The following is a 14,255-nucleotide window of genomic DNA, read 5'->3' as shown; positions in this document are numbered from 1 at the left end:
CTTTTAACACTCAAACAGACATTTCTGCTTGAAAGCGTTTTTGGGGATTCAGTCTTAGATCTAAGATTTTTTTCCTGCACTTGGCTCTGCGCTGTTACTCCATCTCTCTCCCGTCTGATGAAAACAGATCAGTCGGCGGTCATGGTGACCGTGTTGCCATGGTAACACTGTCTCAATGCACAGTGTGTCCAAACAGTAAGCAGGGATAGTAGAAAGAAACTCCAGGGCATATACATGGGTTCCCTGAGGCTGTACAACTGCCTCACACGAGGGGGACCAGAAAACCCAAATGTGGACCCGTTGAGATGGGGAGGCTTCTGTCTCTCGGCCCACATCTAAAAGTGTTAGAAGACTTGAAGGCTGACGTTATTTGATCAATCATGTTGTTATTCTTCATGTGTCTCAGGTGAATGTTTGTGAATGTTTAATGCCAACACCAAGGATCAAGCTGTTGTGTGTTCCTCACATCCATTTGTGCTGTTACTGTGTGTTGAATCAGCCGGATGGATGGAGAGGGCCCGCTGTGTGTCTCCTGTTGAGCAACGGTAAAAGAGACCATCAGACACTGTTTGTGCTGAATTCTTCCCTGCTGCTTAGACTGTTTGATTTGGAGGAAAACCAGAACACTGCAACAGGATAAGAGGGGGAGACAAAATGAGAATCACGCACAGAAAGACTATATAATATACATTATTTACTTATTTCCATATCTGTTATTCTACTAACTTGTACTGGTATTCATTATTTTGTGTTGTTTTTTATTTCATTCATTGTATTTCATTACTTTTGCCAGACATGTCTAATGTGGTGCAGATAAAGTGGATGCAATCAAGGGAGGCAGAGAGCGAGGTGAACCGCTTAGGCCCTTCACTGTATCTCCTGTCTGTCCCCATGTTGTCTGGAGACAAATCCAACTGTTATGTACCTCTCATCAGCCGCGGCAGAAAGGAATGCACCCCACCCCAACAATCTTATTCTCACCGCTTAGGTCCTGCTTTAAACAGTAAACATTCATGACATTCATCTTATTGAGGCCATGGAGCTGATGAATCAAAGTGAACGTATTAGCCTGCTATCAATGCAGACAGACTTCCGACCTCCTCCGTCAAGTGAAAACAAGTGTCTTTCTTCTTCAAATGAGCACTGTTACGTCCTAGAGCCTACAACTACATTGTGAATGAATTCAAAGGTGTTCAAACATCACTTCCAGCAGTGGTGGCATCGCATACATTCTCTCCACTTGTGATGCTTCACCTTGAAGAATTCCAAATTGCCTCATTGAGCTGTGTGTGTCACACCGAGTGTGGTGGCTGTGGTTAGGTTTTCTCTTCCTTGTGTGTGTGTGTGTGTGCGTTTGTGTGTGTGTGTGGTGAATTCTCATTAAAAAAACTAAACTGATTCTATCCGTGTTCCAGGCTCTCTCCTAACTTTTTCTAAAGCTCATGGTTCCCCTCTTTAATGTTGTGGGTCTCTTTTGAAGAGCTGCACTGTTTAATTATATAACTTGTGTTCCTGTGACTAATTACAACCTTCTTTAACAGTAAATAGGTGTGAATTTAGTGAAACCTCCCAAAAGGAAATTAACTAATTATATTCCAGTTATCTTATAACAGAAACTAAAGCTATGACTATTAAAATACCACAGCATGGGTTCATCTGTATTGTGAGAGTTGAGAGCAGGAGAGAACGAGACTGAGTTCAAAGCAGCCAAGACTCCCCCACTCACAAAGCGTATCAATTTGTAGTTTGCCACCAGAAAGAGGAGAAAAGCCAGTGAAAGCACCCGATTGGGATGGTGTGGACTATGTATAACAATCGGGCATCTGACCCTGATCCCTTCTTACCTTGTGTGTCCTTAAGGATGAGGTGGACAGTCTGAGCCCAGTGTTGAGAGACAACCATCAGCTCCATGAAGAAGTGAGGGGCTGGCTCAAAGACCAAAAGGTGCAGGAGATTTTTATGCAAGGTAAGCTTTTCTCCACGCTCTTTGTCTTCACTGCAATGTATGCAGCTTGACACTGCAACTGTTGTCTCACTACTGTAATGTGTGGGTCTTACAACACGGCGAGGCTGTTGTGACGTTTGATACGTCCATCAGTGGGACAATAACACTGCCATGGAACTGTTTCCTTTTGTTTCTAGGTCCCTATTCATTGAATGGCTACCGCGTGCGAGTGTACAGACAGGACTCGGCCACCCAGTGGTTCACTGGCATCATCACACACCACGACCTCTTCAGTCGAAACATGGTCGTTATGAATGACCAGGTACACACGTGTGTAGTGTTTACATGTGGGCAACTCAAAGTAGAATAATGCACAAGGCAAATGACCAGATGGAGCCTCAACAACAACAGTGTTTGCACCAGATAGGGATTTTGTTTGTTTTTTAAATGCATAACTAGTTCAGTTACAGATTAGTGATTTGATATGTGGTACAGTTAGTTAATGTGCTTGTGTTGTTTTGGGGTAGTTTGTTTCAGCTGTTTTGTTATTTTAATTTTTGGGCCTATAACGAGTAACTAGCTAATGAGTAATTTTTCTACTTTCTTTGCTCATGAGGGGGAGGAATATGTGGGAAGCCGAGGGCAGTGTTTTGCTTACAGGGCAGCAAAGCTTCACTGTGTGACTCTACAGATACAAGCTGGTTCTCGGGTAGTTTATTAGTGTCAATTCATTCATTTGACTTTTAAAAGTCGTTGAAGTCTCTGATTGAATTGCTGCTGTAACAGTGAGGATGTGTGTGCTTGTAATCCATAAAGTGACTCTGGTGTTTGTTCAGGTGCTAGAACCTCAGAACGTGGATCCATCCATGATCCAGATGACCTTTCTGGACGACGTGGTCCACTCTCTACTGAAAGGAGAAAACATCGGCATCACTTCCAGACGGCGGTCACGATCCAGTCAGAACAACAACTCTACCCATGTGAGTGGACACACACACTAGTTAGAGTCGACAGTGGGACTGAAGCAGAAAGAAGAAAAATATGCCGACATATTTAACTGTTGCGTCAATATAAAAAAATGCATGAAAGTATAATGCAAAATAAAAAAAAATCCACTGTAGTCTGTGAATACAGGCAATATTAATAAAGAGACCAATGCCCTTGAATTAAAATCAACCGTCAGATGAGACCACATTTCAGATCATGCAGGGCATGTCGTTCTTTCAGACCTCTGGCAAAATAATGAAATCACTAACCGACCTCTTTCTCCCACATTTTCTCTATATTCATTTCATTTGATTCAATTTTTTTTTTGATCTGTCTTGTCATTGAAGATGACGGGAGGGAGACCTAGCGGGACCACCGGCAGCACTCAGGTACCCCACAAATATAATACAAACTAGAACAATGAGCATGACATCGCTGTGTGAATTGATATACTCCACTTTTCTTTCACATAACTGAACTTGTTGCGTCTTTGAATGTGAAACCTGCAACAACAGATACAAACAGCATAACGTAGGCTCTTCGATCCCCGGTTGTAAAACCTCACGTCCTGTACGGCTCCATTGATGAAGCGTAGTTCTGTGATTCCTGCTGATAATATGAACATTGTTCCTTTTGAGGCGTTTTTTTTTTTTTTAAAAGGTGGTTGCTGGTCTAAAGGCATTCCACCTACATTAGCCCTATAAAACAATTACCTCTGGAATAAGTTCACACAGTGTAACGTAGCCTAGCAAGTATTTTAGAGCACACATTTAAACTTATATTTCCATGTATCTAATTTAAATAGTTGCTTTATTTGTCTTTTAAACTACATATTTAACTGGAAATGAAACGCAGGACAAAAGATTCCATTTCTGAATGTTTCTTCAAATCTTTTAAATCCTAGAGGTGAGAATGTTATTCATCAAATATTCAAAGTCGTCATATTTAAATAGGTCAGCAGCTTCTGGTTGTGTTTCTAACGTCAGCAGCGGAGGAGGGGGGGGGGGGTGACCCTGCTCCCTGATGGCTGATCCATTTGTTGCCAGTGGACCCTAATAGTAGCAGCAGCAGCACCAACTATGTCCTCCAAAAGGACCAGGCAGAATGAACTCCAAAGCAGTCTTGTTAAAAACGAAACATTGTAACCTTCAGGTCTGGTTTACTGCAGTCCTTCCATTGGACGGCCTTAGGTTGGTGGACAAGTGGAGGCTGGCATTTAACTGTTGAAGTGTGTAACATACATAGTGATGTACTCCTTATAATACCAACATGTCTCTGTATGTGAGCTAACCTAAGACTGTTGTCACTTTCAGAGTCATTACACTCGAGCCCAAGCCAACAGCCCCCGCCCTATCATGACCTCATCAGGCCCTAACCCAAAGGGCTCCCAGGGGACACCGGCCTCTCAGCAGCAGCCCGCCAGCCAATCGCACCACTCACCCGGCGGCAGTGGGAGGGAGCAGAGAGAGCAGCGCAACGCTCGCTCATCCAGGAGGAAAGGATCGGACAGCAGTGTTCCAGAGGAGGAGAAGGAGCGCAGGGAAGAGAGCACAGCGAGAGGTGAGGACGTCAGTGATGCTTTCCTCCTCTCCTTTTGGTTGGAATGCATTCTCCTTATAGATATGATTTAGACCTTTAGAGCATACTTTGTGTTTAATTTCTTTTGAAGAAGGATGCAAAATTTTGTGTTAGAAATCCAATAACATGTCAAATCTACCTGAGAAAATCTAAACCACATTTGACATTACTGAAGCAAGAATATAGGGAGAAAATGTAGTGCACATCAAAGCTGACTCATTTGTTTTCCCTTTTCCAGACTCCAAGTCAAAGGCCAAACAGTCTGTGAACAAACGCAGGAAGGTTGAGGAAGATGAGAAAAAGGCGGGTCTAAAAAGGCTGAAGACTGATATGACCTCTGACCTGTCGGAGAGCAGTGACTCTGAAAACCCACACAACAAGAGAACCGCTCACTCCTCATGCTCCTCCTCCTCCTCTTCGTCCTCATCGTCCTCCTCCTCCTCCTCATCCTCCTCCTCGGAGCCTAACTCTGAGAATGAGCTTAAGTCTCGCGGCAGTGATGTCAAGCAAAGTGGCGTTTCCAAAAAGGAGGAGGAGCTTCAGCCGGTAATACAGGGCACCAAAATAAACAATTCCTCTTCTGCTATTGGTCGCCTGTCCCCTTGGGCGGAGCTTCAGTCAGCAGAGGACAGCAAGAAGGGAGTGGCCAAGGACACAGGAAACATTTCAACCAAGGAGGAGGAGGAGTTGGTAGCGGTGACGCAAATTACTCAGTCTCCACGGCAACAGACAACTCCGATCTCAGATCCGGTCCAGGCGGGCATTGTGGATAGCAGCAAGAGCACCGTGAAAGGTAGTCGGCTGATGAACGGAAGCTGTCTGATAGTCAGTCGGCTTTTGCATTCTTATTGTAAAATCTGTTTTTTCTTTTTTTTTTTTTTAAGTGTCGTCTCGATCCCAGACACCATCTTCCCAACTTGGCGGCGGCTGTGTGATCGACATTACGGATGAGGCTCAGGCCACGGTGCACCAGGAGAGTTCAGAGGCTGTGTCAGCACTGCTGGCTTCGCAGAAGGCAGAGTCCACAGCCCTCTCCCCCTACCTCCCCCTCAACCCCTCTCCCGTCTCTTCGCCGCCCGTCCCTCAGTCTCCCTCGCCATCGGAAGGAGGCCGCAGGGCGGATAATGAGCCTCCAATGCACCCGCACGGCATTCTGGGAGGTGGCATGGCAGCAGCCAGGAGCCTAAGCAACAAGATGGAGTTTGCGCCCTCTGAGGTCATCAGGTGAGAAAATAGTATAATAATGTAATAATAATTTTTAACCTCCTTGTACAAAATGATCTTGTTTGTAAGGTGCAATGTAGAGTCAAAACACTTCGGTCATATTTCAAGCTTAGATTTCAAGCCGCTTATTTAAATATGGTCTTTAGTAGCTCTAATGATAGTCATTTGAATGCCCTTCATTTCCTCTCATGCATTGATAAAGGTTAAATGTACATGTGCAAAATACATTTTATTCTATGCTGTTTTTCAGGCCCGTCACATCCATAGTTGACAATGTCGTGCTTGTGGAGAAGGAGAAAACATCCCTCCCTCATCATCATCATCATCATCATCAACCACCACAACAACAACAGCAACAGCAGCAGCAGCATGCACAACACTACACATCCATCCACCCTGGCATTAAGAGCCCGTCTCTGTCTGAGGAGACAAGAAAACACCCACTACAGCAACCGCCCCCCCACAAGATGAACACTGTCCACCCCCCTGAACTAGCCAGATCCAGAATAAGCCCCAACACAGCCCCAACACAGCTCAACACCCTCAAACAGAAACCCCAGCACCCCAACAACTCTCAGAGCCATCCCTACCCCAACACTAATCCAGCTGATTTACACAAGGCTAAACCCCACCCGGGCCTGCTGGACATATCTAAGCCCAAACCCAACACCTCCCCAGAGGTCTCTAAGCATAAAATACAGAGGTACTCTGACTCCTCCCCGCCTCCGATGGGCCGTTTGTCAGCCAAAGTAGAAACATCAGAACCTCCGCGGTCCGGTTTCAAGCCAGTGGCGGCACGGTCGGAGACGGGCGGAGGCAGTACGAGCAGCAGCACCAAGAGCCCTCTGATCATCGATAAGAACGAGACCTTCACCGTGTACAGGGACCCAGCTCTGGTCCGCTCAGATGCAGAGAACTCTGTCTCCGTCTCTGTGTCCTCCAACCACGTGGCAGCCTATCTCCATCCCCACCTGCACACCCTCCACTCCCCCACTCCTCACTCCCCCTGCCTCACCTCTGCCTCCCACTCCCACCTCCTCGCTCCTCCTCACACGCACCTGTTACCGCCTGGGGTGCTCCCAGCTATGCCTCCTCCCACGGCCTCCCTCCTCGGGGGCCACCCTCGGCTCGACTCCCCCAGCGGGCTGGGTCACCTTGCCCTATCTCACCCGGCATCAGCGCACCAGCAGCGGTTTCTACAGGTCTGAGTCCATATAAAATGTACATCTCATCGGCCCGCTGGTCCATTCAGGATACCAACAATGTGTCTTTGCTTTCAGGGTCAGGGCCCCCCTCCACCCTCTCTACTAGCCCAGGCTCACGGCGGCGCAGCAGGGCTGGGCCTTTACCCCATCCTCTGGCAGTACCCCAACGGAACGCCGACCTCCTACTCCCCGGGGCTCAACCTGCCCCCCACAGCCAAGTGGGTCCACTCTGAAAACCCCATCAGCTTGAATTCCGAGGGCTCACTCAGGAGGGTAGGTGTTTTTTTGTGTGCTTCGCAGTAATTGTGCAGTAGCATAGCACCACACAAGAAGTAACGAACACACCGTTTACTTACTTCTCAGGAGCCTCACTCTGCTAAGTCAGCGTTTATCGAAACTCCCCCGTCGATTGGCTGGAAATACAAACTCTTTAGAATGTGTATCCCAGCTCAAGTGGATTATCCCTCCATTGTCATTTACATTTAATTTTAATTCCAATCTGAGAGTAGTTGACTATAATGATGGTGATGATGTTATATCTGTGTCTGTGTGTTATGTCTGCAGAACACACCCAGTCCGTGGCTCCATCAGTCCGCCGGCAGCGCCAGTGACGGTCTGGGTTTGCTGAGCCACGTTCCTGTTCGGCCAGCAAGTGCCGACCCCCACAGGCCCTCGATCAAGATCAGCAGTCACGCAAGCCCTCCGCTGTCTAAGAGCAGCATGAACACTCATAAAGAGTGAGTAGATAGCCCAGTGAGATGTGAAGCTCTCCCTGGTGCACTCAAGGTTTCCTGACTGTGTGTTAGGTCAAGGGCGGTTTATCTATTGTCAGGTATTCATAGCGCACCAGCCCAACTGCATCAGAAGCTAGCTAATGAAGCTGTCCCACGTAGGGATAGAAGTCCCCGGCTCAGTAAAAACTCCAGGCATTGCTTTTTCCTAAAAGGTAGTTGGAAGAAACACTCACTCCCTCCAGAGAGAGAAAGGTGGGGCACACAATTGTTGTTTTGTACATTTCAACAGCTTGGTCTTTGTTGGACTGGATGTTTTCACAGTTAGCCATGAGACGCAGACAGGCGATGCGAGGTCAGACAGACAAAGTGAAGTGGCACTAATCCAAAGGGAAAGCAGTTGAGACTGAATGCTGTTCATTCAGTAGCCTGGGCTCTCCTTATGTAATCACCAGCAATTATTTAGACACCAGTGAATACTCAAAGCATCACAGAGGAAACATCACAAACTCATTAGCCTAGTCGTGGTCACTAAAAATCCTTGTCTGTTAGCTAAGTTCAGTTTAACCCTCATACTGTTCCGTGTCAGCTGCCATGTCCCATTCACATTTGACTGCTCCGTGTGCAGAGATCCGGATAAAAAAGGTTTTATGGACCCGATCAGGACGTTGACACTGACCCAGCTGAAGCAGGAGCAGACGGACCAGAGTCGAACCCCCGAAAGGAAAGATGTCCACCTCCACCGCCTCTACCTAGACCCCCACAGCAAGGCACGCCTGGCAAACGCACAGGTACGCTACCGCACCTAGGTATTTTTATCAGCATCGGTGTTGTGTGTATCAGCATCCCTAAGCAAATACTTATATGCTTAAGTATGCTGAGATAAAATGTATCAAATTGATTGAAGTCAGAAGGATTGAGACTTGCACATAGAGAACTTGGGTGCGTACTTTGAACATACCGCACTGTTGGATACTAGAGGTCAGTGTTAATTTTGTTGACTAACACTATGAACAAGCTTTTCCCCATGACTTAAAACAAGACGAAAACGGATCTTGAAATATAAAAACCACTAAATCTTTTCTAACTTTCGTTGACGAGACGAAAATGTTGGTGATGACGAAGTCACAATACTTTTTGTCCCCTAAATTCGCATGCACCTAACAGACATGGGAAAAGTGCGGCCCCCGTACAGCGGGCCGTAACCGCGGTTATTAAAGTGTTATGAGGACAAACCCAGACCGCTCGGGCACTGTGGGGGCAGGGGTGGTGCACCGATACGGACCGCGACGACTATTTTACACTCAGTGTGAGTGTGGCTTCCCCGGTTTAGCTAACTGCTAGCAGGCTAAAGCCGCGGAACTCCAGAGACCGATATGCGTGGAGATAACAGCTCGGGGCTGGGCGGCCAGCAGAGATGTTCATGTGGACCTGGCTGCTCCGTTTTCTGGTGACGGAAGTCAGCGTTTCGAGACACCGAAACGAAACCAGTTCACAAGCCACATATCGAGAAGACGGTGTTAACCCGTCTCGGCCACCGTACGTTCGTTACTAAGCAACAAAGAACACGCCAAGCACACGTGACAGGTGGAGGCTTTTGATAAAGAAGGATGTGGCAGCACAGAGCAGGTGGAGGAAAACCCAGAGGACAGACACAAGGAACAAAAACTGGTCATAAAACCCCAAAATAAAGAGGCGAGAAATAGAATGAAAGGACGGGGTCCAGTTGAGAATGGCTGGTCTATGGTCCAGCCCAAAACATGATGTATTGCACCGATTGTAGGACGTTACAGGGTCTCTTTTGTTGGGACAAGCAATTTCACAGTGGAAAAAATAAAGGACCATGACGTTTCCGTTGGCCATGTCAAAAGCCTTGTGAGGAAACGAAGACAACCAAGTGTTGCGTTTAGGTCCCTGTTTCTCGTGAAGTCAGCGGAGCTTTGCACCCTTGCAAATCTTTAACTGTACTGTAAGCTAGACTATTATGCAGTTGTAGACACAACACAGGGGGTCCCCGGGCCTGAGAAGGGAAGAAAAGGAGTTTATCATGGTTCATCATTATATGTGACGAAAACTAGACTTAAACTAAGAAGGATTAAAATGACTAAACTTTTGTCTAAAAGACTATGATTAAATCAAAAATACATGCATATAACATGCTAGAGATGGTTACGTTGACTTACATGGTGTGTTCAAGCTCCTCCGTTCACACTAAATTTCCCTGACTTTTGTCTCCCTTCTTTTTAAAAATGAATCGAGAAGCAACAGCAAACAGAACAGCAAAACCGCCCCCCCCCACCAGAGGTTCCATTACTGTTGGAGAATGCTTCTCCAGACCAGAGTTCCTGCTGTCAAAAAGGAGCTCATGTAAATCAAATGAACTTAACCGTGTTTGTATTCCCTTGCACAGGATGCAGTTCTGGCAGCAGACCGAGCCAGTAAATACAAAGAGGAGAATCGTCAAATCCTAAAAGAGAGCATTGAGGTCGCTCCCTTCACCGCCAAGATCCAGCGCTCCAGTGACCCTGGAATGGACAGAGAGAGGTGCAGGGATCCAGCCTTTCCCGTCAGGTTACCGGCTCTTGCCTCCCCAAGCCCCAAGGCCGGCCACATCCATCCCCACATCATCCAATCAGAAAAGAGCAACTACTTCACCACTCTGTCCAACAGCGTGGTGAATGAGCCTCCAAGACTCTACCCCTCCAAGGAGCTCAGCTCTTACTATGAGAAAGTGTCTGGCGGAGCTCCAGGGGTTGTGGCCAGCATCGGGGCTGCCGTGCAAAGCCAGGGAGCTCTGTCCCTGGGCAGCTACACCTCCAAAGCCTCCCTGTCAAAGCCCCCTCCCCTCATTAAGCACCAACCAGAGGGAGGAGAGGGTTTAGCAGGGAAAATCACTGAGCAGCTCAGCCAGCAGGTGACACTAGTCCAACACCAACATCAGCACCACACAGTTGGTATGGACAGGATAGAACGCCGCAGCCCCGCCATTTCACCCTCCTCCTCCACATCTTCCTCCACAGCACCCAATCACCACCACCACCAACAAAATCACCAACACCATCACCACCATCAACAACAATTACAACAACAACAACAACACCACCAACACCTCCACCACCACCACCACCAACAACAACAACAACAACAGCAGCAGCCGCAGCAACAACATCAGCAGCAGCAGCAACAACATCAGCAGCAACAACATCACCAGCAGCAGCAGCAGCAGCAGCAGCAGCTCAGGGCAATGCCATCTCTCCACCGAGCGCCTGTCTTCCATCCGCCCACCCAGCACGCATTGGATCGCAAGGACGCTGCAGAGCGAGAGAGGGAGAAGGAGAAAGAGAGGGAGAGGACCGTTTATGGCGGACGCCTGTCTCCACCAACCCTCACGCCCATTCAGCCAGTTAGCTTAGCGTTAGCGGGTAGCAAAACGTCAGCGGAGCAGCAGAAGCCCCCCACACTGCTGCCGGAACTCAGGGACGTTAAAGGTCATGGAAGTGCTGCCATCACCTCCGTAGCCTCAGCCATTAGTGGGGAGATCATGACTCCGTCCGTGGACGCATGGAGGCACGGAGAGATGATTCAGGAAAGAGGGGGAATGTTGAGGGCCAAGCCCCATTCCGCGATGGCATCAGTCATCGTGCGTCCGTCGTCATCCGTCAAATACAACAGTCTTGTTGGTGCTAACCAATCTGGTGCTATGATCACTAAGGAGCTCCCCCACGGGGGGTTCTACCCAGCCAGTCTTCAGGGGGAGGGTCTAAGACTGGGGGAGAGTCTGAGAGAAGTGGTAACCGGCAGGGTTATCCAACCCAACTCGAACCTGGACGAAATGTGTTTCCAGTATAAACATTCTTCTATGCGTGACATGCAGGGAACTATGGCAGCCGGCATCACAAACTCTGTGTGCAGGACTGCCATTTCAGCGGCATCCCTTTTTGGGATACCGAGTATTAGTGGGACAGCCATCCCTGATTTGGGCTACTCTGTCTCAGCACATAAAACTGGCATTTGTGGCAGAGTGCTGAGCCACTCAGGACCAGGAGAGTACCAGGAGGGGCTAGGCTCACGCACCACATCTCCAGGGGGGTCTCTGCCTCCCCCTAGTCCAGTAGGGACACCCCAGCCCAGTCCAAGCCTCACCCCGACACCCAGCTCCATTGCTGGCTCTAGTCAGCCGTACTCCTCCTCCTTTGTCCACCTTAAGAAGCACAAAGCTGCCTTGGCTGCAGCCCAATTCAGAAGCAACTCCTCCCCTGCGCCCACATCCGTCTCAATCGGAAACTGCTTCCTACCTGTGGATTCGGTTGACAAAACTCCCATTCCCAACTCTCCCCCTCCTCCCGCGTCCAGCCAAGCCTCGTCGTCTTCGCTCGATAGCAGCGGCTCGGCCAGCGGCAGTACAACGACAGGCAAGTCCAGTCCCCTGCCCAACGGCCAGCCCCCGGGATCGGCCTCGACAAGCAGCGGGCAACCCAGCAACTACCACAAGCTGAAGAAGGCCTGGCTAACCCGGCACTCTGAGGAGGACAGGAACACAACCGCTACTGCAAGCTGCGCCAGTACAAAGCCTGAGAAACTGCCCAGCACCATCACCAGCACGCCCACCAGCACCAGCACAAGTAACACCGCAGCCATGTCAGAGATGATCAAACCCTGCACAGTCAATCTCAGCGCCTCCACCTCCAGCGAGGTGGAGCTGAGCAAAGACAGCAAAGCGGAGAGAGAGAGGCAGCTGGAGGACAAGGTTGGAGGAGCAGCCACAGGGGGAGGAGGAGGGGAGGAGAGGAAGGCAGCTCCCTCATTAAGGCGGGGGAACAAGCGGTCATATGAGTCGGCTTCAGAGAGCGGGGGAGACGACTCCGACACCAGTGAAAGCAAGATGGAGGGCCGAGCCAAGCGCCAGCCTAAACCCACCTTCAAGAAGAAGCAGAATGATATGGCCAGAAGGAAAGGAGACAACGAAAAAGAGGACGACGACCTGAAGCCCAATGGCATCTTCCGATCTGCCCGAGAGAAGACGAAACTCAAACTAGCCAGCAGCAGTAAGTACTGCAGTGTGTAGAAAAAGTTGATATTAAGTTCAATTCTGTATTCATGCTAAACCTTTGGGCTATGTGAAGCCCAATTGTTTTATCTTCTGACGGTGCAAAAAGCATTTTTAACTGAAGTGGGAGACAACTGAATGTTTGCTTGAAAACATTGTGAATGTGCTAAATACAGTCACTGGTGAAGAAGTGCAGGAGGGTGCAGGAGGGTAGCAAAATAAAGGGAAATAACTTAAAAAATAACTTAATCTGCAATTGGCTGCATAGAAGTGGCAGCGCTTGAGAATAAAAAGCTAATTACCAATTTCACTTAACTTCAGACTAGTTCATGAGCAACCCTTTCTTGGAGGTACTGTCAGTGACTGTCAGGGCTGCTCTTCTCAGATGGGATCCCCCGCTCCGTCCTGAAGGACTGGAGAAAGGTGAAGAAGCTGAAGCAGACGGGGGAGTCGTTCCTGCAGGACGACTCGTGTGCCGAGATCGGGCCCAACATGCAGAAGTGTCGGGAGTGCAGAGCGGTGCGCAGCAAGAAGGGAGAGGAGCCCACGCATTCCCCCGTCTTCTGTCGCTTCTACTACTTCAGACGGTAATATGCTTTTTACAGCGTTTCTCAGTTGGTTTCCAGCGTGCGACTACACCGAGTTGGTTTCCAGCGTGCGACTACACAACCAAATACTCCACTCAACCCTACACTCATTATTCTCCTGTTATGAGCCTCCCAACTCCTTCTCAAGCACCCCTCCCTTGCGCTCACACAACAAATGATGCATTGTACTTTCACAACATCTCTTTTTAAACACATAGAGAGAAGGACGGCCTGTTTTTATCAAAACCCTGCCCTGGCTACACCGTATAGATTATTCATTACACAGCTTGTGCAGGGTGTACTGCTTCTGTCTGTTTCTTTCTGTCTCTCAAACATGCACATTAAAACAAACACACACACACACACACACACACACACACACACACACACACACACACACACACACACACACACACACACACACACACACACACACACACACACACACACACACTTGAGTTGGATAAGCAGCAGCTGCAGTCTGGGGTCCAACAGGATAAATCTACCAAAGAGGATTTTCTGCTTTATTATCTTTTACTGTCTGCAGAACGGCTGCTGTTGCTCTCACTCCCCCTTCTGAGCCACGAACATTCACCTGAGCTGACCCAATCGCCTCATGCAACACATGGTTGTTGTATTTATAAATTATATTTATTGTATGTTAGGCATTACAACACAATTGGAAATTATAAAATGTGTTTCTATCGCCAAAATTACAAATTAGCCTGAGGGCCCCAAACCCTTTGATTGGTAGAAAAAAGGAATGAACCTTGGGGAGAATGGCAGAGGAGAGATCCTCCTGCCAAGAGGGACAGAATGCAATGGATGTTATGTGTACAGAATGAACCATGTAAAAGATGTACAATACGTTCAATGCATATGACAGAAATGATTCATATCAGTAAGCCAAGTGTAAGGCAGGACCACTGTAGGAGGAACCACCGTCCAGAT

The 14,255-nt window shown here is 48.3% G+C and overlaps 1 protein-coding gene across 2 annotated transcripts in view; it reads left to right on the top strand.

Moving 5' to 3' along the window:
• The window catches only part of jmjd1cb (jumonji domain containing 1Cb), an 81,251-nt gene that overhangs the window by 57,063 nt on the left and 9,933 nt on the right, over positions 1-14,255 (top strand). For both annotated transcript variants that reach the window (XM_037462905.2, XM_037462906.2), the window contains 13 exons: positions 1,861-1,966; positions 2,143-2,267; positions 2,782-2,925; positions 3,280-3,321; positions 4,246-4,492; positions 4,749-5,303; positions 5,395-5,734; positions 5,985-6,936; positions 7,015-7,212; positions 7,504-7,676; positions 8,299-8,461; positions 10,081-12,715; positions 13,103-13,304. In XM_037462905.2, coding sequence (XP_037318802.2) covers positions 1,861-1,966; positions 2,143-2,267; positions 2,782-2,925; positions 3,280-3,321; positions 4,246-4,492; positions 4,749-5,303; positions 5,395-5,734; positions 5,985-6,936; positions 7,015-7,212; positions 7,504-7,676; positions 8,299-8,461; positions 10,081-12,715; positions 13,103-13,304 — 5,882 coding nt within the window. The remainder of the gene's footprint in view (positions 1-1,860; positions 1,967-2,142; positions 2,268-2,781; positions 2,926-3,279; positions 3,322-4,245; positions 4,493-4,748; positions 5,304-5,394; positions 5,735-5,984; positions 6,937-7,014; positions 7,213-7,503; positions 7,677-8,298; positions 8,462-10,080; positions 12,716-13,102; positions 13,305-14,255) is intronic.

The sequence above is a fragment of the Pungitius pungitius genome, chromosome 21 (genome assembly GCF_949316345.1).
Source record: "Pungitius pungitius chromosome 21, fPunPun2.1, whole genome shotgun sequence".
In the NCBI taxonomy this organism is placed as follows: domain Eukaryota; kingdom Metazoa; phylum Chordata; class Actinopteri; order Perciformes; family Gasterosteidae; genus Pungitius; species Pungitius pungitius.
Note: the sequence above shows the minus strand (reverse complement) of the source record. Positions and strands in the feature narration are given on the sequence as shown.